The sequence below is a fragment of the Apteryx mantelli genome, chromosome 12, assembly GCF_036417845.1.
Source record: "Apteryx mantelli isolate bAptMan1 chromosome 12, bAptMan1.hap1, whole genome shotgun sequence".
Lineage (NCBI taxonomy): Eukaryota > Metazoa > Chordata > Aves > Apterygiformes > Apterygidae > Apteryx > Apteryx mantelli.
This window is the reverse complement of record NC_089989.1, coordinates 6,107,059-6,132,875: the sequence shown is the minus strand read 5'-3', so window position 1 is coordinate 6,132,875 and position 25,817 is coordinate 6,107,059. Positions and strand designations below refer to the sequence as shown.

The 25,817-nt window shown below is 40.5% G+C and overlaps 2 protein-coding genes across 5 annotated transcripts in view; both read right to left on the bottom strand.

The window, feature by feature from the left end:
* CHDH (choline dehydrogenase) overlaps positions 1-25,817 on the bottom strand; it is a 463,978-nt gene that overhangs the window by 114,574 nt on the left and 323,587 nt on the right. The window lies entirely within an intron of this gene.
* Positions 139-25,440, bottom strand: TKT (transketolase). Of its 3 annotated transcripts, none has more exons than XM_067303778.1 (14): positions 25,194-25,440; positions 19,588-19,705; positions 17,856-17,969; positions 17,043-17,140; positions 15,219-15,410; positions 14,175-14,293; positions 12,296-12,489; positions 11,498-11,662; positions 10,065-10,221; positions 6,540-6,670; positions 5,071-5,154; positions 4,790-4,883; positions 2,872-2,994; positions 139-439 (listed from the first exon to the last, which is right to left on the bottom strand). In XM_067303778.1, the coding sequence occupies exons 1-14, from the start codon at positions 25,298-25,300 to the stop codon at positions 252-254; spliced, it is 1,884 nt and encodes a 627-aa protein (XP_067159879.1). In that variant the 5' UTR covers positions 25,301-25,440; the 3' UTR covers positions 139-251. The 3 variants fall into 3 exon arrangements, with proteins under 3 accessions (XP_067159879.1, XP_013803016.1, XP_013803006.1); XM_013947562.1 differs by lacking the exon at positions 25,194-25,440 and adding an exon at positions 21,619-21,635; XM_013947552.2 differs by lacking the exon at positions 25,194-25,440 and adding an exon at positions 20,899-20,964.

Below are 25,817 nucleotides of genomic sequence, written 5' to 3'. Positions count from 1 at the left end.
GCTACACAGCAGGTAGACAAAGGACTGCTGCCCACCAATTTCCAAATAACCTAAAGGTCTCTTTCAGTGACTGAAAACATGCAGACATTACCCCCCTGCATTAAATCCTACGTAAAAAAAGATTTAAAAAACAAGAGGGTTTTTTAAGCTGGTATTTTTATTAGAACTCTCTACATAAAGCACCTTTGCCTTAAACTTACAATACTTCTCTGAATACTGCTTTTCTGTAACACAGCACAAGATGCTTCAAACTACTCCGCATTTCTCGATTTGGACACTGCCACCTTAACAGCTTGCACAATGGCATCTTTATCAATGCCAAACATCTTCAGGAGCTCAGCTGGCTTCCCGCTGCGTGGTACATGAGATACAGCCAAGCGATTAACTGTGATACCAGGCTCACCCACCACAGCAGCACACACTGCTTCTCCAATGCCACCTGTGAAAAGAAGGACAAACACCACATACAGATTGCTTCTACAGGCAACAGACTGCTTTTATATCAAACCCAAGAATGTGAAAGACTCCAGGAGGAGATCACAGTTTTTTCCCTGTTTACAAGCTCAGTGCTGTAACTGCTCTCTGGAAGGGTGGACTGCTATTGAGAGAGCATCTAGGAGGGACAAATGGGGCCAGGATGCCAGTCGCAGAGGCTGCAGAGTCAGAGAAGCAAGTTTAACACCCTGGTCTAACACAGATTTCTGCTGTACTTGTGGCCAAGTCAACAAAATTTTAAAAGCATTTTAAAATTTATATCTGATCAGAAGTCAATGCAAGTTAAACTCCCAATTTACATGCTTATAAGAAACATCAATCATAATATAATATATGTCTGAGTCCTCCATTTGTGAAATGAAAACAATTCCCTATTTCACAGGCATTCTGAGGACAACCAGCCTGACATTTCTTAAATACTTAAAGACTGGCAGTAAGAAACATACCTCTAAAGTGCATAAAACTGTCATGAATCCCTCAGCACTTCAGCACCCATCACCAAGGGCCAAGTTTAAAAATATATTTAAACTAAGGAGTATTTACAAATGTACTTAAGGAACTGAATGTCTCAATTCCCACCAACCTCACAGCATTTAAGTGTGCAACCTTTTTACAACTTCTGTACTTCCTATTGGGCACCTCTCTGAGCTACTTAATGCATACACAACCTTTGCACGTGGCTCAGCTCAAACTGAGTCACCACCAGTCACAGGGACAAGGGGGTGCAGTGGGGAACTGTGTGGCAGCAAGAGAGATGCTGGAGGCAGGAATACTAGGGAAGGAAACACAGGGCTGGTGTCAGCAGCTTGTGCTCTGAGACTTCTGGCAGTAGAGACACCTCGGTGCTGCACTGCCCTCGGGGTGTGTCCAGGAACATGGTGCTTCTCCCAGCTCAGGGCATGTGTGACTTAACCAGCCAAATTCAGCCTCCAGCCAGAGGCACTTCTATAGATGAGGCTGGTAAAATTAGTGATGTGGGCTTGTGATGAATGTACACTTGACCTTCTCTGATTGCATCATATAGACAGCTGTGCCAGTGTAAATCATGTGTTCATCACCTCTGTGCGTGATGATTTTGCCATCTTGCAAATCTACAGCAAAATATTTGTCTAGAGTTGAAAGATAAGCTAGAATATGATGAGGTTCAGTGATGCTACCACCATCCATGGTCCGGAACAAAAGTATGATATAACTAGCACTTATGGTAATGCCAGCTCACGTCAGATACCTGGCAAGACTGGTGCTCACCTTAAAGCAGGATAACATTCCCCTTTCTAGGAACTAACTCCCCATAACAATGCCACAGTTCACAGCTGCCCCTCTGCTAATTTCTCCATCTCCCCAAGAGGAGCAAGCCTGACACGCCATTCACAGCAGCTGCTGTTTGCGTAAGGGCTCACCCTCAGAGGACATGTTTGCATAGGCAAGCCACTGAAAACCTGTGCAAACAAAATATGCAAGAGGGCAAGAGGCAACAGAGTAGTTGAGCAGATGATCAGCTGCTGAACTGAGGTCCTGCAGAATCCTGCCAGGGGTCATCAGAAGCAGGAGAGAGTTATTTTACCTATGAAAATAAAATCCTGGTGCAGAAACTGGGGGAGTTTCATAGAAACTACTCTGCTTCTCCTGCATAGCACTTTTAGTTGAGGATTTATTTGGAAATCATCTTAGAAATTCCTACTTGCGTATGTACATGCGCTTTTTACTGTTAGCTTAAAAACACTGCCAAACACAAGCAAGATTCTGAAACAGCCTGTAAGCAGATGAGATCAAGGAACGAAGAGAGGCCAGTGAGGATGCACAAAGCTCCGTCTCTTCACAGGCTTCAATCTGCTCTATTACAGTTGTGGTGAACTAACTTAGGAGAAGCAAGAGAGTGTAATTTATCCCAGAGGCTGGAACTGCCAAAACCATCCAACTTCAAGCAACCTGGAATCAAGCTTTTGGACATAGGGAAAGCTTAAGAAAAACATACAGCAATGGTCTCTCTTGTAATTTAACAGGCTGCAGAGCAGCCGCTGTAAAGCCAATCTGGGTCCATTCTGTGCAGAATCACTGCACCACAGCTGGAATTTATAGTTTCATGGGGAACAAAAATCAAAATTTCACTTGGCCCACACATAAAGAAGGGCACACAAAGCCAAATTAATCATAAAGGCAGCCCTGATTAACTCATTACCTTAGGAAACTTTCAACACTCAGTGTCAGCTTATAATCATGGTGGCAATGGAAAAGGCTAAAATCTCTCTTTTGTTTTAACTGAACCAGAACATGAGGCCTGGTACTTTTCTCTCTCAGGTTAGGAGGAAGCTGTGAGTCTCCACTCAGCCCCTGGGGGCTTCCTGTGCGGGCTATGACTTCCTAGTCTCAGCTCACCTTCGTGGTAATGGTCCTCAACAGTGATGATTCTGCCTTTGGTCGCTCTTGCATTTTCAAGTATTGTCTTCTTATCCAGGGGTTTTATAGTGAAGGGATCAATCACACGTATGAAAATTTTTTCTGCAAAAGTAGAATGAAGTTATTTCCAACATAGCCTTGGAGAATACAGAACAATGAAAACTGTACAAGGCAGCCCCTAGAATCTTCTAAAGCAATTCTGAAAGTTATCTCTGCTAACTCCCAGGTATTTTTGCTAATGGCTTGACTGCCACAGAATCCAACTAATCCTAACCCTTGTATGTATTCTCCCTTCATGAACCCTGGGAGACAGTAATATTCATCCATTCCACAGACAAAACTGAGGCAGAGAAGCTTTGGGTAAGTGACTCAAGGTCACTACAAGTGCTCATTAGCAGAGCAGAAACTTACCTTGGCTTTCCCACAGGTAAGAATAGAAACTAGCCATGAGGATATCCTTCCTACTGAGGCTGTTAGTCAGGTTTCCCCCACTGAGCTTTATTTTACCTTTAACTTTATTGTTAAGTCAAGCACAATTCCTTCCTGTTTGTTTATTTGTAGCCCTCATCTGTGAGCATTTTGAATCCTTCACTTCAGGCTGCTCCTCTATCAGGTGTGCTTGTTTGAATTGCCCCCGCCTTGATTGCAGTGTGGCAATGAAAAAAAATCAGAATTTGTCCTGCCATCACCAGGCAGGCCCAGATTACTTGTTAAAGCTACATAAAAATTATGATTGTTTATAAAGAATAGCAAATTATCTGAGCTTTTGTCTGATCTTGGCTAGCTGAATACGGATTCAACTCTTACCCAACATAGAGAAGCCTAAGGCCTAGTCTACCTCAGGCTATTTATCCACCACTCCAAGCAGCTACTTCAGCATCCAGGAATTGATATAACACAGAGAAACCCTCTGGTAGACTATGTGGACACTCTTGTGTCTAAAGGCTATTTAGCAGCCACTGTATCAGCTTTTATGTATGAGACACTGCCTCTACTCTAAGGGAGTATCTTTCCACAACTGGTTATTCACACTCCAAGATCAGCAGTGCGTTGCAAAGCACTACAAATACACAAAAAACAGTAGTTTTAAAAATACAACTTTCCAAATGTTCTAAGCCTGATGGCTCAAGGTCATGACAGAATATCTAGATAGAGCATGCAAAGCTACCCCTAAGCCACCTACACCATTAATTGTATTACCTCTTAATATTTGTAATCTCTTCCCGGGCTATTGACTCACAGATGGATTTTGCTGTTTCCTTTCTCTTCTTATTTCACTGAAGGATTTTTGTTTTCTCTGTGAGATGAGGTCTGTGCATTTGAGCACTATCACAGGATTATTGCCTCCCACACTAGTTAAATGTTGATACATTCATTCAAAATCAAGTTAGCAGTGAACCATACCCACACACAGGCACTATGCATCAACACTACTGCATAAAAGTGCAGAGTTTTGTGGCTCAACTGACGAGCTGTGTTTTGTTAACTGGCCACAACCTGATTGCATCCTACCATGTCATACCCTAGCCAGCCTGGACAACATGCCAGGGAAAGATCACTCCTGTTTCTTACACTCTTCCTCTAAGATTCTGCAGGGCAAATTTAAGAGACAGGATGGAAATCCAAGCAGAACTTTGATTTGACCAGTTTGGCAATTTTCACAGTTACTGATGCCGCTAAGCTAACTACAACCTACTCAATCAGGTAAGATTGGCAGATGTACACTATGGTCACCTGTTAGCTGATACAGTGCAACAGCTGCCGGTAACATTTTAATTAGTCAATGTTTCCCAGTACAAAGGGTGAGCAGTTCCACTGACTGGTATTGATTTCTTTGCTGTGTTAAATGATAAAAAAAAAAAAGGGGGGGAGGGATGGGACTCCCCAATCTGATCACCTTTTCTCAGCTGCTCTGCTGCAGCCAGAGCCTCATGCAGAGTCACTCCTGCTCCTATCACAGTCACTTGGTCATCCTTACTCTTCAGAACCACCTGCAAGAAAATGTTTCCATGTATTTTAAAAAATAAATGTTATTGATGGCAATACTTCTAACATTTTTGGAGATTTAATTAAAAAGATTGAATCTCTGGTGTTGGAATGCTTTCGAAGGAAAAGGGCTTTTAGGGGAGAAACTTGGCATGTTTTTCCTGATTCTGTGATTCTCTACGCAATATTTACCTTCGCCTGTCCAATATGGAAGTCCTCATTGTTGTTATAAATGACAGCATTTTCAGGACGACTGGTTCTTATGAAACAAATGCCCTGTTTACAAAGTAGACATGCCATGAGTTACAAAACCAGTAAGGTGTTGACATTCTAGTTTATAAATACAATGAAAAAAAAAATAAAGCAAAATTACTTTTTCCAGTTGTCTGTTTTTAATCCTTCCATGTTATATCAGGTTCTACTGCTTTCCTGCTCCCCAAATTCTCATTAGCGCACTAGTGCTTTTTCAATAGCTGGTTGTTTCAGATATTACAATACAGTTACTCTCTTTTTAAAGCGCACTGGTAATTTACAGTCTTTCTGATTCCAAGATCATCACTTCTCTTTTGTTCTCTTCTGGAAATGGAGAATCCTACTTGAGTTAATTAGGATCTTAAAGCTTTGCCATATGTCTGCAAAATTTCCTCTAGAAGCTTTAAAGCAAAAGAAGAAATGCTTAGCTGAAAGCAAGGAAATAGGTTTTCCATCAGTTAATATCCATATGCCCTTCCAAAAGAAGTAACAAACCACTGCTGAAGTCTAACCTCTCTCTCACAGTTCTTTACACTCCCTTTCTCTGTTTTTTTTTCCCCTCATCTTTTCCACAGACCACTAATCACATTTCTTAATACCAAATTTCCATACTCCTTCACATAAAAGTCGTACTAGCAAGACAAATTTTTCAGATTATTTGCTCCTTGCTCAAGGTAAATTCCTATGGAAGCCAAGAGAAGTACCAATCAAGGAGCGGATTAAAGAATCCCACACTACCATTGGTGTTTGATCATCCCTATGCCAAATTTAACTGAAGGTGGATAAGAGAAATCAGACAATCGCAGCTACATGTGAAGTCTTAGTCCTCTTAGGACATAGTCCAGTTTAACCAAAACCCATCATTATCAACAGGGGAGCAAAAGATGACCAGTGAGGCTGTGTACCGGTATAAGTACCGGTTCTCAATAGTTCCAAAAGACAGAGACTGTCCTGGGCCAGTAGGGGATCTGATTCCTGAGCTTCCATGTATGTATATAGCCTTTGATTATCAAAATCCTCAAGTTCAATTTCTCTTTCCATATCCACCTTCAAATATGGTCTGGGAGAATATCATAGTAAAGGTGTACTTTCTGCAAGTTTGCCACGCACCAACAAGAGAGTTACACTTGCATTTATTTCTGAGCCTGTTTAGACCCAACCTGCAAACGCTGCGTAATCATTTACATTTCCCCAAATTTGGCCCACAGTGTCCCAAACTGTTCACTTGACACTAGCCCGGAATGAATGTTTGCAACCCTTCCATGCAAAGAAAACATCCCACTGCCACGCTGGAGCCTTTAAAACAATTTATGTGGGTAGAGGCATGCAAGAAACATGCCAGCAGCAACAAAAAAAGTAAAAATAAACCAAAATATTATTCTCTGGCTCAGAAATATTGTGATACAAACCTTGGTGTTGGCAGCTATTTCCACTGCTTTTTCAGTGGCTACAGCATCACTAGGGTAAAAGACAGTAGCATTGGGAACAGCCCGGAACATGCATAGATCCTCCAGTCCCATCTGAGACGGCCCATCCTCACCTAGAAGAATTAAAAGAATTTTTGGTGATCGCTCAATATAGCAGTGAAGTTCAATGTAAAACAGAAATATATATAAAATCAGGCACACACAGGACATGCAAGTCTACCTGCTTGAGAAAAGAATCATCTTCTCCTTAAACTTGGAACCTTCTAAATAGTAAATAAAGACAGAAAGAGACTAAAAAGAAAGAGAACTAGGGTTAAAAAGAAAAAATGAAAATAAAGTACAACAATAAAACAACACAAAAGGAAAACAACCAAAACAAGAAGGGTACAGATATAGGAGAGGAGGGTCACAAGGTATCTGAGCATCTTCAGATTTGTATGTACTAAGGTTGCACAAGCAAAATTTATACTCAAGTCAGTGGTGTTACTCTAGATTTAAACTGCTGGAAATGTGAAAGGAGAATTGCATGTGTTCTATCAGAACCAGAGAGCCTATTTGGTACAACTACTCCCAAATTTTTAGGCTCACTTCAAGATTAAATGAAGGGTACGTATATTTTATTAGTATAAAAAGTCTTTTTAAAAGAGCAATAGGGTATCCACATTGTTCATTTAACTGCTCAAGCACCAGACAGCATAAATTGCAGATCTATAAAAGAATCATTAGCCAGAACATGTGCTGGATGCCATGATTTTCCATAGTGAAAGAGAAAAGGACCACAACCCGCCCCCCCCTTCCCCCCAATGGTCTTATGTAACGGTGCTTTGGGAACGGCACTGTTCCAAACTAACCATGCAAAGAGTTTTGAATTCAGTCATGTCACAGCCTGCGGAGCAGAAGCAGGGCAATAAGCCTTCCCACATGCACCCACTACCTGTTACTCAAGAACGACAAGTTCACGAGGAAGGAGGAAAGTATTTTCATACGAGGAGCACAAAACCCTGAAGAACTTTAAACATATCAAAGAAATCAATCAATAAACTGCCACTACACATTATTAATAAAGTAGGCATGAACCAGGAGAAGAGTCTCATCTTTCAGTCATGACATGTAAAAAATTCTCAACATCACTGTTTTTATTGTATGCAGTCTGACTGAATGAGACTTCAGTGGGAATTTTTCCTTCCTAAAAAGTACCCAGAAAAGTTATATGTAGAATAAAAGTGAAATTAGGAAGAACAAAATTAACAGGCATCTGAATCAGAACCTGATACAGGATACTGTACTACTCATGCTTGTCTGTTCCACTTTTGCTAATGTGGTGCCAATAACAATACTACTAGCATTCACAGTCCACCTTGTACAGAGCGTCTATAACATGCTAGTAGTAACTGACAGACAAAAACTAGACAGAGTTCTGCCAGTTGTACTCACATGAAAATCCTGATTTTTTTTTTTTTTAAGCATAATGCAGGTCAAAAGAATTTTTTATTACACTCACAAAACCCATGTTACAGTTTAAACAAAAAATGTGATTGCTTAATGTAAACAGTATCAAATGACTATAATATTAAAATTGGTTGTTTAAATAACAGGTATTTGGTTTTGATGGGCATATATTGTGATTTTTTTTCCTTGCATGTTCACTTTGGCAAATATAGATTTTCCTTTCTCCCTTTATGACCTTGAAAACATACTTAACATTTCATTAGAAATTTTGACCCCTCAGCTACTGTTAGTGTATGAGAAAAAATAGTTCAAAGGACATTATGATAGTTCTTTCTCATACATTTTAGAGGCCCAATTTTCAAAACAGCAAAAGCCCTTGTCTACCTGAAATTGCTACATAAACCTTTGATTTTCACCACAGACCTAGTTAGGATTCTGAATTCTTTGCAAGTCTGAAGTTCTAACAGAAAGTATACTTATTTCATACCCTTCTATTTAAAATTGAATTTTCAAACTGCTAAAGAATTTCTCTAGAGTATTCTCTTTTACAATCTTGTTGCAAAACTTAGGGTTCAAAGGCTTTTTTAAAAAACAGAGCTGAAGCCCAAATCAGATTTGTAACTCAAATAGCTTTATAAATCTAACTATGCGCTTCCCAATCACAGCCCCAGCAGAACATATCAAATGCTGAAAACTGAAACTTGAAAGTGTAGTTTTTGGAGACAATTCAGGTAACCCAAAGGAACTGTATCTTCTCAAATGAGCAAAGACCAAAGCTATAATTGGATTTTGCACCAATACCTTTTGCTGCTTCCTAAAAGATTTAAACTGGATTGAACTACGGGTTGGACTATGAAGAGATGGGAGGACTGACTGACTTTAAAAAGAAAAGTGGCTTGTAACAGAATCCCTACCTTAATGACATACACAAGTCATAATCTGATACACGCTACTTACAGCCTCCACTACTAAAGCATACCCTATACCACTGTAGGTTCTGGATCAGACTGTACACATTTATGAAACATCTATAAATCAGTACAACTTTACCAATATTATAGGTCAAACTATTTTGCTTTAAAAACAAAAAACAATCTCTCCTCCAAACCATCCTGCTAGCCAAAACTGTAAAATCAATTGAATAACTTATGCATAAAAAGAGCCTTAATTCACCACCTCTGTCAGCTCTCCCCCTTGTTCTTTTTCCCTACAAATACCTAGTAACTTTTCAAGCATAAAAATACACTGGCATTTTCCTTCTCGGTATGCAAGTCTGCTCTTATTTTCATGGGTGATCTTTACACATTTCATAAAAAAATCTCTCCCTCCCTCAAACCAAAAGCAAAACCCCACTATGGCACGACATGTACCAAGCAGTTATGATGGGAAACAAAGACTAGAGAAGATATTGCCAAGTTGCTGAATTACATAACAGCTTCAAGTTCCCGTTTCATTAGCACTATGAGGTTTGGTTTCTTATAAACACATTAACTACTCCAGTAGTAAGAAACACTGAGATAAGTCGAAGTAATTGTTTCAAATGGATGACTTTAAAAGGCATAATAAAACATAATAATAATTATCCTGCGCAAAGCGTTTTTGAGATCTGTCGACGAGAGCATCTGTGTGAGAATAAGTACCATTACTTTCTCATTTTAGGGACTGGGAAACAGAGCTAGGGAAAGTATGTGTCAATAGCAAAGAGGCAGAGGAACCTAAACTCCTCATTTGCGGCCCAATGCCTTTATACCACTCTGAATCTTTGTAGAGTAGAAAAGTCTTTTTCTTTTTTTCCAGTCAAGCCAAACTGATACCAACAAAAAAAAGCAGACAAGGGGAAGAATGCTTGAAATCTCTCTCATTCTTCCCAAATGAAGCAATATGTATGATAAAAATAAATTAGAACCATGACTTCTCCCTATAAACCTTGCCACTTTAATACCATCATAGCTATATTACTGATAGTCCCCACAAACCATTATCAGTTAGCTTTGACTGCTAGGAAGTTAGCACTAAATATATGGGAACTGGTGGTAAGTAGCCACAGGCTGCCCTTACCAATAGAAACACCACAGTGCGACCCACAGAGATTGATGTTACTTTCGGAGATGGCAGCCATACGGATCTGATCAAATGCCCGGGTGAAGAAGGTGGCAAAGGTGCTGGCAAAAGCAACAGTTCTGTCACGAGTGGCACAGCCAACTGCGATGCTCACCTGGAAAGAGGGAGATTGTACAGGAAAGGTGAATTTCTTATTCATTAACTGTTTCCAAGAGATTATCCGTGGGGCTTCTGACTTTCAAACTTTATTCTAGTGAGATCTCTCAATACAGGTAAAACATCTGTCTCTAGTCTTGCTCCTCATCAATGGGCTTTCCAAAAAGGAATGAGAAGCAACTCTCTCTCCCAGTATCTATCCTCCAGCAACTCTTTTGCTCCTTGCCTCATCTTCTAACTGCTATTGTTGATCCCTACTGGCAGCTTCTTTTCTTCATCTACTCCAAGCAGCCATTCTGAGAGTTTTAAGACTTGTCCCCTTATCTTATTTCTTGGCCTGGATCAAAGGCTTACACTTTCAGTCCAAAGGACGTGGTTTTACCACCTCCAGCAGATAGAAACTGTTATCATTAATAAGTGAGAATGAATTTGTCCATGTTATTTGGACTGGTATTTACTAAAAGGGCTCTTCTTCAGCAAGATGGAGAGTAGAACAACACAGTAAAATTGTTTATTGCTAGAATTGCCCCATACCTTTACTTCACACAGAAATCTGTCTGCTCCTCACGGCCAAATTTCTCTCAAGCTGATGTAAATACAAAACGCCTGACTCAAGCTCATGAAACTGCCCTAGCATAAAATTTGCAAGAGGCAGCCTGTGAGTTCTCAGGTTATAAATCATTAAAGACAACAGCCAATTTCTGCCTGAATTTATGTCTCTAATTTCATTTGCTTCAGTGAACCCATACAGGTGCAACTGAAGATTCAGTCCAGACCAAGCTACAAAATCATTTTAGTCCTTTCTGCCCAAATGCCATTAGGTTAATTTTTATTAATTATTTCCCTGTCCTCCTCTTTTAACCCAAGTCTAGCGTACAGCTCATTGTCATGTTGTGGCATTTCATTTCCTGTGAAAACAGAAAACTAACACGTCTCTTCGGAGTTAACTCTCTACAAACCATGCTGTGGAACACACTACTGCTGTTTACATGTTGCCATCTCCATGGCTGTCTGCTAAAATGCAGACAGTGTGACCAAAAAAGAAAAAAGGGGGGGACTTAGGGAAGAATGATTAGCAGCATCCCTGTTGTATCGTATTTGGAAACATCTGCAACAGCCCCATATTTTTCCTTAAGCAGTGAACAAAAATTAAATATCTATGAATACCATGTGAAAAGTAAATATTAAAACCTCTCTCTGTGAAGACTTAGACTGAACAGTCTCATATTCTGTTGTGCAATACCAATATTTCATAAAAACAAGCAACCAGTTACCATGTTCTGTTCAGCAATGTAGCATTCAATGTAGCGACTGGGATGTTCTTTCTTAAAAAGTTCTGAGAAGGTGGAGTTCTTTGTGTCTCCATCCAAAGCAATCACTCGATCATTGGCATGGCCCAGTTTTGCAAGTGCCAGACCATAAGCTTTGCGGGTAGCCATCTTGGAAAGAAAGATAGAGTAGTAATGTTACTAGTTCCTGTTTCTAGAACCTTTTCTTTGCTCCTTTTTCTTGTTTTTCCCCATGAATCTATTCACACACACACAACAAAGAGTTAACAGGAGCAAAAATATATATGAGAAAAGTTACACACAGAATAAATTAAAAAAGAGATAATACAATGAAGCATCACAACACCTATCTGTGTTGAAAACAGCAATTCTCTATCAGTCCAGCTAGGAAAATCTGAAAACCATATCCAGACAGGTCTCTGAAATCAACAGGCCAATTTCTGCTCACTTACCTACCATGGAAGTTCACTAGACCTTGTGGAGCTACTTTAATTTTAAACACATGTAAAACAGTTTAGATAACTGACACTGATCATGAAATTAAGGAGTGATTTGAATCTCCCTATTTTAACATATCCTCCCAATACCTGGCAAGTTGAGCGTCTATCTGCAGGTCACACTGCAGCGATATGCGTTTACCAGGATACTGAAAATAGGAGTGAATGGGTAAAGTAGGAGCAATTGCGACAAGGGATAACGCTGTTAATAACTCTTCCTGCCTTCTGTTAAACAGTATTATACTACGAAGATATCTGACAAACAGTGAGGAAAAAAAGGGAGTACCTTTTCTCCTACTTTGTAACTTGGTGGAGATGGCATCTTAATGTTTCTAATATTTACTATAGGTGCATCTTCTTCCGGCAGGGCTGGAGAAAGCTTTTTCTTATTTTGGATTTTGTCATCTATTTCCTGAATGACTTGTTCAGCCATGTTTTTAGGAAGGGGCTTTCCATGCCAGCTTTCCTTATCTTCAACACCTGCATATTTAAAATTATATTACAAATAAGAAAAAAATATAAAAGCTATTAGTTTTTATCTGCAGATTTTATTCAGATAAAAGCACAGTGAACAATGAGAGCATCTAATACCATGTTTCAAGGAAAAACTTCCTAATGATTTCCATCGTGAACAATTACAATAACATTCACTTCCATTAAGCAAGACACATTTAAACACACAACAGAAACAGTCAAATTCTACATATTCTGAATAAGTGACCATTCAGGACAATAATCTTCCAGTGACTTCTATGGAAATTGTGTTCAAATTGGCACCTAAAAAAAAAGGCCCATAAATGCATCAAGAACTAAACAGTAAATCAGTGTGAACCATTAACATGAAATTTCAACAGTTAGGCCTAAATAAACAAACTCATCTCTAAGTTTCAAACCACAGTTAACCAAGCTGTTTAATTCAAACAAACCCTAAAATTTTACAACTTTTTTTATTTGAATAGCTTCTGATGATACTTATGTTTGTGCACTTGGCACTAACAGCAAAATTGCATCTCTGGCTGATTTTGCTTCTTTGACTTTGAATCTTGCTTGCATACTCCAAGAAAAGGAACAAAGATATTCATTCCTATTTTTAATAATTTTTAGCTGGTCAGAAAGGGGAATTCATGCTGTGCTGCTAAAACCTGCAGCTGAACAGAATCGCAGCAACCCCCACACTCTGAAAAGACACTGAGGCCATTTTACGGATAGTGCTACGCAGCCAGCACACACTTCCTCACTTGCAAGAACCAAAATCATCATCTTAGCACTAACGCTGTTGAGAAGTATAAACAATTTGGAAGACTTTTTGCATGACACAAACATGGCTCAAACGCACAGGTAAAGGTTCATCTGCTAGCAAAGGCATTTAGTTAATTGCACACCACATGGAAACTACAAGAGGCTCTTAGAGGCACCATGAATTCCAAAACTCAGACAGCTGCTAACACATTAAATCATTCTTATGAACTATTGTATCTCAGTGAAAGTCACAGATCAGATCACATGAAATAACACGTAGTTTGAGACCAGGTATTTTAAGTACTATACATCTTACACAGCTTTGCCAAAATTGTAAACGCAGCATCCCTCAGCCTCTGTGCATCTATACTCCCTAGCTGGCAGCATGCGGATTCAGCTATCTGTGACACAGGGAGCAGCAAGGAGCTTCTGGAACAAGGGTACTCCCTTCTCGGCTCAGAGTACTCTTTGTGGGCCTACGGATCAAGAGCAAGCCAAGAAAGTTGCCCTCTTTTGCTAAGGCAATTTTCAAGACCAAGTAACACAGTCCAGTGCTTCTTTCCCTGGCCTTCTTCCAGAGTAGAAAACATTCTTTAAAAGCAACAACTCAAGTACAGCTGCCAGCAGAGGAAATCCAATTCTGCAAGTGAGTCTATAAAAGTCCAGTCAACATGGAAGTGCATCTAGCTGGGTGATGCAAAGAACTAAGAGCCACATCTTTGCCTGCTTCCAGAGAAGGGCCAAACTAATACACTCCGTAAGCAGAGGGCAACAAAGCACAAAAACAACAGGGTGAACATCTCAGTTTTCAGATCATAAGGACAGCATGGAAGCATGATATATCTTTTAATGATTGCATCTTTATTGCAACACCGTGTATATACATTATATACATGTTTTCTGCAAAGCAATGGATGTTTTATTACCTGATATGCCTTTGCCTTTAAAAGTCTTTGCAATGATAGCAGTTGGCTGATGTTTGGCCTGGCCAAAGGCTTTGCAGAGTTCCTCTACACTGTGTCCGTCAACGATGATAGCATGCCAGCTAAGAACACAAACAGATCAACTGTTTCTAAAGGGTTTTAGCATGTGACACCCTCTGGTAGTTAGTAATAACAATAATGAATAATAATTTAGTTCCTTTTTCAGAAACACAGATGATGTCAAAAACATTAACTAGTATTCTTTTGAGATCATAAAATATTGTAGTTCCCTTTTTATGAGGCGAACTGAGTCACAGACAGCTTAAAAACAGCTACTAGCAAAAATCGATAACCCACACATAACCCACTTATCCTAGATATCTTCAGCTATGATAGCTATTTTTAATCAGAAGAGCAAATCAGACATCTAAAAAAAATCAGTTAAAAAATAACACTGAAAACTGATTAAAATCATAAACATGGTCCATCATAATTTGCATGGCTGCTAAATTATTTGCTAATTGCAAATTTTTTATTATCTGTTAAAATTTAAAAGGAAGAAAATATTAACCTTGAAATACATAATTTTAAAACACAATAATCAAAAAATCTGACAGACTTTGTCAAGGATTTCTGTATCCATATGAAAATGCACATTTCTAAACTAACTGAAAGCCTATACAAAAAATACAAAGATTCCCTTAAGAGTAAGGTTTTTCATGCCCCTTTTTTCTGATGTACTTGCTATGACAGTACATACAGGAAGACAAATAATTATAAATCCTGCATTTGATGTGATAAAAACTGCTTCAAGATTCTCTAATAAGTTTATCTGAATAAAGTCTTTATTTTTCTTCTAAGCAAAAATTCTGTCACCTTTAATATTCCCGCTGTACAAAGATGACTAGCTATCAAGAATCATGAAAGACCATCTTTCTTGGTGATGGTATCCCTTGGAGTCGAAAGCTCATTTGAAAAATTCTGAAAAGCAAATAAAACGTACAGTCTCAAATGAAAGCGTGTACTGAACGTCTTCCAATCACATACCCAAAGGCTTCACAACGTTTCTGGTAGATTTCAACATGATGCTGCAGAGGAGCAGGGTCACTTTGTCCAAGACGGTTAACGTCAAATATAGCAACTAGATTATCAAGCTTGTAAAACCCAGCAAAGGCCATTGCCTCCCAAACAGAGCCTTCAGATAACTCTCCATCCCCAAGCAGACAATACACTCGAAAGCTAGAGAAAGAAGTTAAAAAATTAAGATTTGTTTTAGTACGCAGAATTAAATCAAAAGCAAAATCTAACATTTTACAGTGAGAATTTGCTGCTTTTTTTATTCCAAACATTGCTCAATGCATTCATCTGAGATGCCCCTATGTGATTCTAGAAAAATTAAGTTAAAATACATTTTAGTTGTTAAACATGAAAAAAAAAAAAGAAAGAGAGAAACTGTCTTCCTTTGCAAACCTTTGTCTCGAAGAAAATCAGGTCTTACACCTCCTATTGCAAGGCTTGAATGAATAGGCCCATTAAACACTGTCACCGTGACTCAGCAAGATCACCGACAATGCACCAAACGCTATTGTCTCCTTCCTCATTCCTACCACACACTCCCTAGAAGGACGACCAATAATTTCGTTTCAGGAAATTATAAATTGGGGATGGGCTCAACTACACATTAAAGCATGTTGCATAACCAAATTCAGGGAACCGATAGACTACTTGCCCACCTACTGAAGCTTTTTATTAAGGCAAAACTCAGCAGGAGTACTGCCCGATCTTGTCTACAGGATTCAGCCCCTGTACTTTGCCTTGTTACCACTCCCTTTTTTGGATGGCAAATCTTTGCAAAATTATTATTACCTGTTAAAATTTAAAAGGAATAGTATATTAAATTTGAAATACATAGTTTTAAAACAGAACAATCAAAATACCTGTAAAGTGATTAGCCATTAAGCTATTACAGACTTTGCTCCGAATCCCATCTATTAAAATACATTTCACAGGGCACCTGCCTTTAGCTAAATGTGAACTCTATGCACACAAACGGCTCCCCAGTACTGCATGCAAGACTACCTTTTTTCTTCTGTCAAGTAATCACAGGTTAGATTTTTTTCCACATGTACCATCTGCTAAACTCTATTAAAATCAGCAAGTCATCTTTCACAGCAACGATTTCAAGCTAGTGAAGTGTAGAACACATTAACTGGGCAGCCTAGATTTGAATGTACTAGAACTGTCACATAAAATACATCAACTACATTCAGGCTATTTTCCTCCTCGTACAGATTTGCCTTTAGACATTTACTTTTCTTGTCTGCAGAACAAATGTCAGAAGCGGTCATTCTTGGCTCTGTGGAGTTGAATGGCTTTCGGGTAACATTTTGGAGCCCAAATTTATGATTCAACAGTGCTATTATTGACCATAATGGTTCCTTATCTAGATCCATGTTCTCCATTATTTGCCGTCTGACTTTGAACAGGCACATCTCTAGTTTGCTTTTTCCCAGTAAGGGGACATGTATTGGTCTCAAAATTGCTATCAGTTGCCCTCTGGAAGTTAGAGGCTGCTCCAACAACTTATTGTCTTCTCTGTTCAGGAACGTCACCTTGCAATACTGCCAGGCTACAAAAGGAACAGATGCACCAATTCTCGCTAATCCCTAAATCCTTAGTAGTTTCCCTGGCAATGGCCTGGTAATTATCAAGCTAATAAACTGTTACTTAAAACCTGAATCTGAATTTAGGTTTGGGAATGGAGAATAATAAAAAAAGGACTTATTTCTGACTGACATAAGAATGTAATTTCTTTTCACAAAATATTCCCTCCTGAATACCTAAAATCATAAGATATGAAGAAGGATTTACCTGGCTCTGTCAAAGAATTTGCCAGTGTATGCCATTCCACAGGCAGCGCCAAGACCTTGGCCAAGGGATCCAGTAGCTACATCAGTGAATGCTTGTCTCTGAGAATAAAAAGACAACGATTATTTTACAGTTACAAAACAGAGGATCTAAATTCTCATTCATTCCAGCAGGCTTCCAGATAAAGAGTCCTACCTGGTATTAAGACCAGCTTTAGAAGACGGTTCAACACATACATGAATTCAGCTTCTCAGCTATTACAATATAGTGCAAGTCTCTCCAAATCTTGTGCTGCTCCCCGTTTTTTTCCCCAGCAGTGCATCTACCTTGATGATCACAGTGTCACAGGCTAACTAGCCTCACTGAAAGGGAGTGGCACCCACGGCTCGGTAATTTCTAAACTATGCCTTGCATGGCAACAGTTAAGATCTGATGATTCTGTGTAAAACATTTCAACTGAAATAACTTATTGGGCATGGAAAGACCAATGAGGCAACCAAACTGGATGCAAACTCTTGAAATACTTCAGAGCTTCTTAAAGGACAGAAAAGCCATGCTGGAACACAAAAAAACCCTTTTTAATATGGAAAATACTGAGACACAGGAGTGTAGGGGATCAACACTAAAGGTCATTTTTGCAGAGTCATTCAAACCAGGACACTGAGCCTGCTTTTGAAGCCTTGACATTATCATCATCCTTCTTGCAAGTTGTTATCTCTCCTGTACTACAACTGACAACCAAAAGTTGCTGCAAAATACATGTACTTCTTGTTTCACAGAAAACACCATCTTGTTTCAAAGGTTATTAGCACTCACTGGTACTGGGTGTCCTTCTAAGACAGAATCAATTTTCCTCAAGTTCAGTAATTCTGATTCCTGTAGAAATCCAGCCTCTGCCCAAACAGAATATAAAATTGGTGCTGCATGACCCTAGAGAGAAACATAAATTTTAAACAAAGCACAAGTTTCACAATATCCTAGTATCAAGTCAAAAGTCTACAAAGCTGACAAACCAAACTCTGCAATCAGAATCTTATGTCCACTAAAAAGGGATCAAGTTATAAAACACTTTTACAGAGCAATGCTCACACTGATGCTTGCTTCCAAGTCCCCTAAGCCCTCTCTTGGAAGATCACAAATAGCTGACTACAGTAACTAGACTTCTAGTTAAGAAAGAACACAGCGCTCTTGAGGGCCATTTAGGATGTCCTCAAGAAAATGAACATTGAAGAGTAAGAAGCTCTCTGTCAACCAGGCAGATCCAATTCCAAAGAGCAATTTCAGTATCAAAACAAAAAACTTTGATTCATTTTGCTTGGGTATCAGTTCCAAGAGCAGAGCACTTCATTCACTAGTATGGATGACCAAGTTTTCTCCCATTAGTTCTTCAATAAACATGGATTCAAGGCAAGATGCAATGAGTGACAATAATCTAATTTTAGGCTTCACACTCGGATCACTGTGGCCAGATCCATCTGGACAACTGCAAAGTAGTAGTCATTTTATAACCAGGGAGTCATTAGGAGTCAAAAAAAGCATGCAGAGCTTTGAAGCCATTTAGCAGCTCTGGGCAGAAATGTTGAATAGTCAGAAAGAGGTAAAGCAAGTATTATGAGGTGATTCTCTCTTATTCCTTTACCACCTTAGCATTAATTACTTGCTCCTCATCCACTTACTTAATTCGGAAAGACAACCAGAAACATCAAGAGTTACATCCCATGCAAGACACACACCATCAGCTACACAGTATTACTGTAAGCCACCATGTGAGGAACTGATTCAAAGATGAAATCTGCCTCACTAGAGTACCTCATCTGCCATTTTGCCTACAGTTACTTTTTCTGAAGGCCCCTCAGCTGCCCTTATGTCATACAACCAAAACGTCCCTGTGGCGTGCAACAGCACAATGCAAGAGTGGACAGAAACACTAATGGCCAGTTAGGAGCACTTTTTTTCTTTTTCTTTTTTTTTCTTTTTCTTTTTTAAATGTTTTCTGAACCACAGTGGCTTGAGAAGTAGCACAGTACAGGTGCAAACTACCCTCTAATCCACCATAACTATTTCCTACAATGCTCCCTGGTGAGCTGACAGTAACTAGCGTATGCTTTGACACGACTGCAGGCATGACAGCATGGCTGCATTCAACAAGAACAGCACAAAAGCTAACTGTGACTTACTGGTTAGAAAATTAATTACACCAAAATAAAACAGACTAACATTTCTTGATAGATTTTATAGACAATATAACGAATTTTATTATTTAAAATTGAAACAACACAGCAAATTTAAAGCATATTAAGACACATTACACAGATACTTATTAATTATTTTGGAGTTATGCTACAACTTAACATATTCAAACAGTTGTGGGGGGTTTTTTGGGGGGGAGGGGGTAAGTCCTCCATTTCTGTAGTAGACAAATTCCAAGGTCTCAAATTGTGGAAGCAAGTATAAGCAAGTATAAGTCAAGGAAAACAGGTCTATTTAGTTTATGGACAGCTCTTTACTACCAGACCGCAACAGTGTAGTATAACAGTTATGATTTTACCTTTGAGAGAACAAACCGGTCATTGCTGGCATTTCTGGGATCTTGCACTTTGTACCTCATGGTATGGAAAAACAGCACAGACATAATCTCTGCTGCACTGCAACATGATGTAGGGTGGCTACAAGTCAAGACAGACCCAAGATTAACACTTCTGATTAGTGTTTGCTCACAACCTTATCTTTAAAATACCACTTTACCAGTCCCCTAATCCCCAGCATTAAAATACACACCCTTAAGTGTTTCTGATAACCCATCCCATCTACCATTACCCCAATGCCAATTAGCTGCACTTTGTGACAAAGGGAGCCTTGTTATCTAGTCCGAAGTGGATGTTAAAAGACAGGCCCTGGTGGCATATTCAAGACATATCTGTTTGAGCTCTCTGTTCTTCTTCATGCCAAAGAACGTCACCCTAATCGGTGACTGTGAAGCACAGGAAACAATATCCACCATCTGCCTGAAATTATACTGTATTTTTCTGAAGGCATGAAATTCATGCTAATGCAGAGGAAACAAAGACAGCTTTCCACAGTACTTACGCCACTCACTGGGTGAAGGATTTTAAAACATGGCATTGTGACTTGTTCAGGCCCCATCGCACAGGTGGGAATTGGTAACATAATACTAATTTTTGCAGAAAGTTCTGCAACATTTAGAACTGTATTATGTTAAGTCCCATCCATTTTTTTTTATATTGACTATTTTACCATTAGAGCTGTTAAAATAGAACTAGAACTTTGATTACTAGAGGGGGCATTAAATAATAACTTCCTTGCATTTCATTTTCTATTTAAACTGGATACAGAAATTCACATTGTTAAATTTATTATTAAAAATATGTTTAGCTATGCATTGAAAAATACTAATTTGTTTAATCTTTGGCTCATAGATGGACTAATATTTTCTACATTTACAATCAAGATCAGTTTGAAATACTGAACAAGTTGGTATACCAAACATTTAAAAAAAATATATATTTGCGATAGTCTCTCTCTCCCACTGAACTTACTGGGATGACTTTAGCCACATCTTTCAACAGCAGCACAAAAGAATACTTCTGCTGTAACTTGGAAATATGCGGGCCCATTTCAGAAGTAACTATGCCATTTAGCAGCATCAAGCAAGAATAAAGTAACATGAAAAGGGTTGTTTTTCAGCTTTAGGTGGCAAATATTGAGTTATTCCAACAAAAGGTATACATTTCATTTAAACTATTACAGAAGGGCACACAATTACTTTTATTTATCTACATTACTGCAATTTAAATAGTGACCGTTGTAGTTCTTATGTCACTGAAATCGACTTACACACCTTGAAAAGATGGCACTACTTGACCACTTAAAGTATCAGCCTTGAGTTTTCACTTATGCACTTAGCAAAAGCTTAAAAGGTATCAAAAGGTTTTAGATTTTTTAAAATCTTTATTGATGGTATAAAGTAGCATTTTTCAGATGTTTATTGGTGTAAACAGGATCATTCTTGACAAGAGTAGGTGCTACTGAGGTACAGGAAAGTGAATGATGAACAGTATGAAGGTGACAGCTGCAGAAAACCGCACCAGCTTTGAAAGGAAAGTGTCATCTCACTACAATTTCTTTTCTACAAATACCCGACTTTTATCCTTGCTGTGATATACTCTATTAAAACCTTAGAGCCTATTTGTAAAACAGGACCATTTTACTATTCACTTTGTTTTCCACATGTACATTTACCATGCATGTTAGGATTAGACAACACTTTTACTAGAACTTAAATCAGAATATTCTCTTCTGGTAAGTAATAATTCTTCCCTCCCATCATCCCCAACAGTACTGTAATATGATAATAAAAACATGCAAAACACTAGCAAAACATGAATTACAGTTAGTGTCCACCCCTTAGTAAGTACTCACACACAGGGAACCAGAAGAATTAGGTTTAAACCATGGTTCAAACATATTAGTAAATATTTATACATATGAGTTAATCGATAAGCCTTACATGCTTGTTTAAAGCTTTCATTCCTTTAATTTTATTAACTTTATACTTAACCATACTTCTATGAACTCCTGGTCTTGGTAAAAAAAGTTTTAAACAACCTAAAATGGTAGCATGTGGAAATATAAAGAAAAAAGGTATAAAAATTTAATAAATGACCTGAAAATTGGAAAAATCTTGTTAAACGGCTAATTAAACGGTTAATTAAACGGCTTTCTACTAATAGAAATTAACCAAAGTTTACTTACATATCAGACACCAGAAATCATTCTAAAATCAGCTTACAGAATTTTGTTTAAATATATGCATCTTAACTAGATCTACTGGTGTATTTATTCATAGTTTTCTGATAAGTCCTGTAACAAGAATTCCTTGTTAGGCCTAGGGAAATGTGCGTGGAGTACTCATGAGACAGTGTGGGGGAATGCAACTAATAATCATCTTCATTCTACCCTCACAGTCTTTCACATTTTGTTCATAACTGATGAATAATCTAGAATTTTGAAGTTGTGGTCTGATTAATAAGCTTCTTTGTCAGATAGCCTCTACTGAAGAACTGTCTTAATTTTGAATATATATCCCTTCAACAAGAAACTAAACAAAACTATATTAGAATTGGACTTCAAAACTGAAATCCAAGATTCTCAAAAATTGACAGCAAAATAACCACTCCAGCATGGAAAGGATTTTTTACTCAATTTCTATTTAAATTAGCTCCATCTACATACTTCATCTAAAGAGAATCATGTTGGAATGTTAAAACGGAATACCGAGTGAAGAACAAAACTAAAAAACTGAAGCAGAGCATAATTGATGACAAGTGACAACACTCCATGTTATGAAACTTAACTGCCTCTTCAGAAATTCTTGCAATTTCTACTTTTAAGAATCTAACCACCTAATTCTAGGAAGCCAGGCACTGTTTCAAAACTGCAGAAATTTATCACTAACTACATATGGGATTCTATCAGTTTTGTTTAAAATGTCTGTACTACTTATCTTAAAAAAAAAACAAAAACAAAAAAACACTTCCACGCCTAAAAGCAAGTATGTTCTCAATCTTTGCAACTAACTTGAAACGCCCTAGGTGGGGAAAAAAATGGTTAAGTATATAAAAATATTTATAGTTTACTGATTTTTTCCACTGCAGCTGGTAAAGTGCTCCTCATATCAAAATTACATATTTGAGCATCTTCAGCATCAGATTATTTGATCTTTTAGCCCTCGTCCAAACAAAGCCTACATTTGCTTTAATAAAAGTTAATATAGGTAAAGACAGCAAGACCTGGCTTGTCAAATCTACCATCATACCACATTTCTTGCAAAATATATCACAGTTTACAGAAGTTACTTCCTTGAATTAAGCAGGCAGGTTCTGCTTTATTTGAAGCTCTTTCATTGCAAGTAAATTCACTTTTACAAATGACACCTTTAACAAGCATAAATTTTCTTTAAAAAGTCAAAGTAAGCATGACTCAATCTTTTATTAACAGTAAGCCTCTATTTAAATACAACCTGCATTCAAACAACTATCCACTTCCTTACCATATACCAGCACTTTAATCTAAGCTCACTGACTCATTCAGGTATCTAAAAAACATAATCTTAATGCATGTCTGTTTTAGAAATGCATGTGACTTGACTAACACTGCAACCGATTGTGAACTCCCTAAACTTCTTTTTCTTTCCTGTTAGGCATATTACTACATCACCATCTTGGTAGCCAAGTCTTATTAATTAAGAAAATATAACCTATCAGCATAGTCTTCCCTCTAGAGTCCATCTTTCATAACCTGTTCACTATCAGGTTGTATAATAATTTCACACTCTACACAACTCATAAGTAATGCCCCCCCCAAAAGCTATAGCATAAATTAATGAAGTATCTTTAGGCAAGAAGTACTCACCACAATTGTAGCATATACGAACCAGGGGAAAAAAAAGGGCAAGTTAAATAATTTTTACTATCTGCTCTTCAGTATGGGAAGAATGGCATTACTATTGAATTTCATGGACAGCAGAAGAGAAATCAAAGGCTGTACCAAGACCCTTATTCTTTAGTGGCACATCAGACAAAACAAGGAGATAATCATATCTGTAGATAACACAACTGATATCGCACACGTCCTCTGTGGCCACCTTAAAGCATGCACTAGAAGCTCAAGACTGAAGCCCCAGCTGTACTAAGTAGATTTAGCCCCATCTTCCCTACCTGTAGTTTCACATAGGCTCAGGTAATATTATCTATACATTGTAGCCTTGAAAGAAATCAAGAACTGGGGAGCAACTGTTGGGCATCTTGTACTTCTGTCGCCAGACGGGACCAAAGCAGCTTCCGCCTAGCGAGAACGCGCTGCCGGGGCTGGGCTGGCCGAGGGCTCCCTCGTCCCAGCACTGCGTCTGGCAGAGAGCACCAGAGCGGCGTTTTCACTTGCTGCGTGTGAAAGGAACGAGCAAAGTTCACCTTCCGTGTGCTCTGAGAAACACCCTGCGAGACAGCCCATGCCAGAAACACGTTGCAGAGTGTAAGCCAATTCAAAGAGGAAGCTTGAAAAATTTTTGAGAGACCAGCTTTCTCCGCACGAGCCTTAGTATCCTTTAACTCTTTTTTTTTTTTTTGGGGGGGGGGGGGGAGAATGCTGCAGCTGGCTTCAAAGATGTCAAAAGGGAGGAAATTGCAGGAAGATAGGATAAAAAAAAAAAAAAGACCAGTATTCTATATTGAAGCACTCGAGTGTATTACTCAAGCAGAAAAATGACTTTAATTTTACATGAGCAGAAAAGGATTGTTTGCCGAGATTTTTTTTTTCCCCCCCGTAGGTACAGCACGATCAAAGGAAGGATAACCCTGGAATCTGCACACATCAGAGCCTAAACTAAATCCTGTCCAGAGGCCTGAATAAACTGCCCATTCGAGACTGCCGGCATTTCACAGATAATCCCACTTGGGCTCACTTGAAATTCTGTGGAGAATTAGTTCCAACTGACGGGCACGGAATGAAAAAGAAACCGTTTGCGCCTCAGGCTAAAAATTCTTTGGTTTTCCAGCCCTGCATCAACTTGGGCCGCCGCGGTTCCCCCCCCCCCCGCCCCCAGCGCCAGTAGGCGCTGACCCGGCAGCCGTTGGGCCCCGGGGGTGGCCGTTGGGCGCGGGGGGCGGCCGTTGGGCGCGGCCGTTGGGCCCCGGGGGCCCCGCCGCGCGCCCCCCGACCCCCCTCCTCCCCCGGGCCTCCATGATTTCACGCCGAACACCGCCACCCCCGCGCCCCCCCCGGTTTCGGGCAGAGCGCGCGGCGCGGCGATGCGCCTCGGGGAGAGTGGACGTGACTCGCGTGGTGCCAGCCCTCACCCCACGCAGCCTCCCCAACCCTCCGCAGCGCGGATCCCCCCCCCCCTCCACACACACAGGCCGCCGGCACCGCGGGTGCCCCCAGGAACCCCCCTCCCACGCTCGGTACTCTGCACAGCGGGCGGAAAACGGGGAGGGAGCGGGAAGGGGGCTCTGCCCGCGGGGGGCCGCGGCGCGCTCCCGGGCAGGCGGTGAAGGAGCGGGACCCCCCCCGCGCGCGCACACACACACACACACCCCGCGCGCCGGGATGCGGGAGGGGCGGCCGCGCCCCACTCACCCGGAGCCGGCGGCGGTGGTGGCCTTGATGGAGCTGACGCGCAGGCGGTTGGCCGTGTCCTTGAGGGCCTGCAGGGTCTGCTGGTCGGGCTTGTGGTAGTCCTCCATGGGGCCGGAGCGGGAGCGCCGCGGCGGCTGCGGTGGCACCTCGGGCTGGGGGCAGGGGCGGCGGCTGGGCGAGGGCTGGGGGCAGCGCGCCGCAGCCGGGCCGTGCGGTGCAGGCGGACAGGGCGGGAGAAAGAGAGCGAGGCAGCGCCGCCGCCGCCCCGCCCCGCCTCCCGCCGCGGCCGGGCGGGCCGCGCACGCCGCCGCCCGCAGGAGGGGCGGGCCGGGGGGCGCCGGCTCCCCCTGGCGGCCCCGCCTGCCGCTGCCGCTCGGCGCGCCGGCTCCGGGTGGGCCCCGCGCAGGCGCCGTCGGCAGCGCCGCTCCCCTCCCCCCTCCCCCCCGCCAGGCCCTGAGCGGGAGGCGGCGCCACGGCCGGCAGGTAACGGCCGGCAGGTAACGGCCGGCAGGTAACGGCCGCCCTGAGGCGGCGGGTGCCGCCCGGCGGCTCCTTGCTTCGCCGGCGGGGCGGAGGGAACAGAGCCTCTCCGCCGCGGGCGGCCAGCGGCCGGTCTTACCCCAA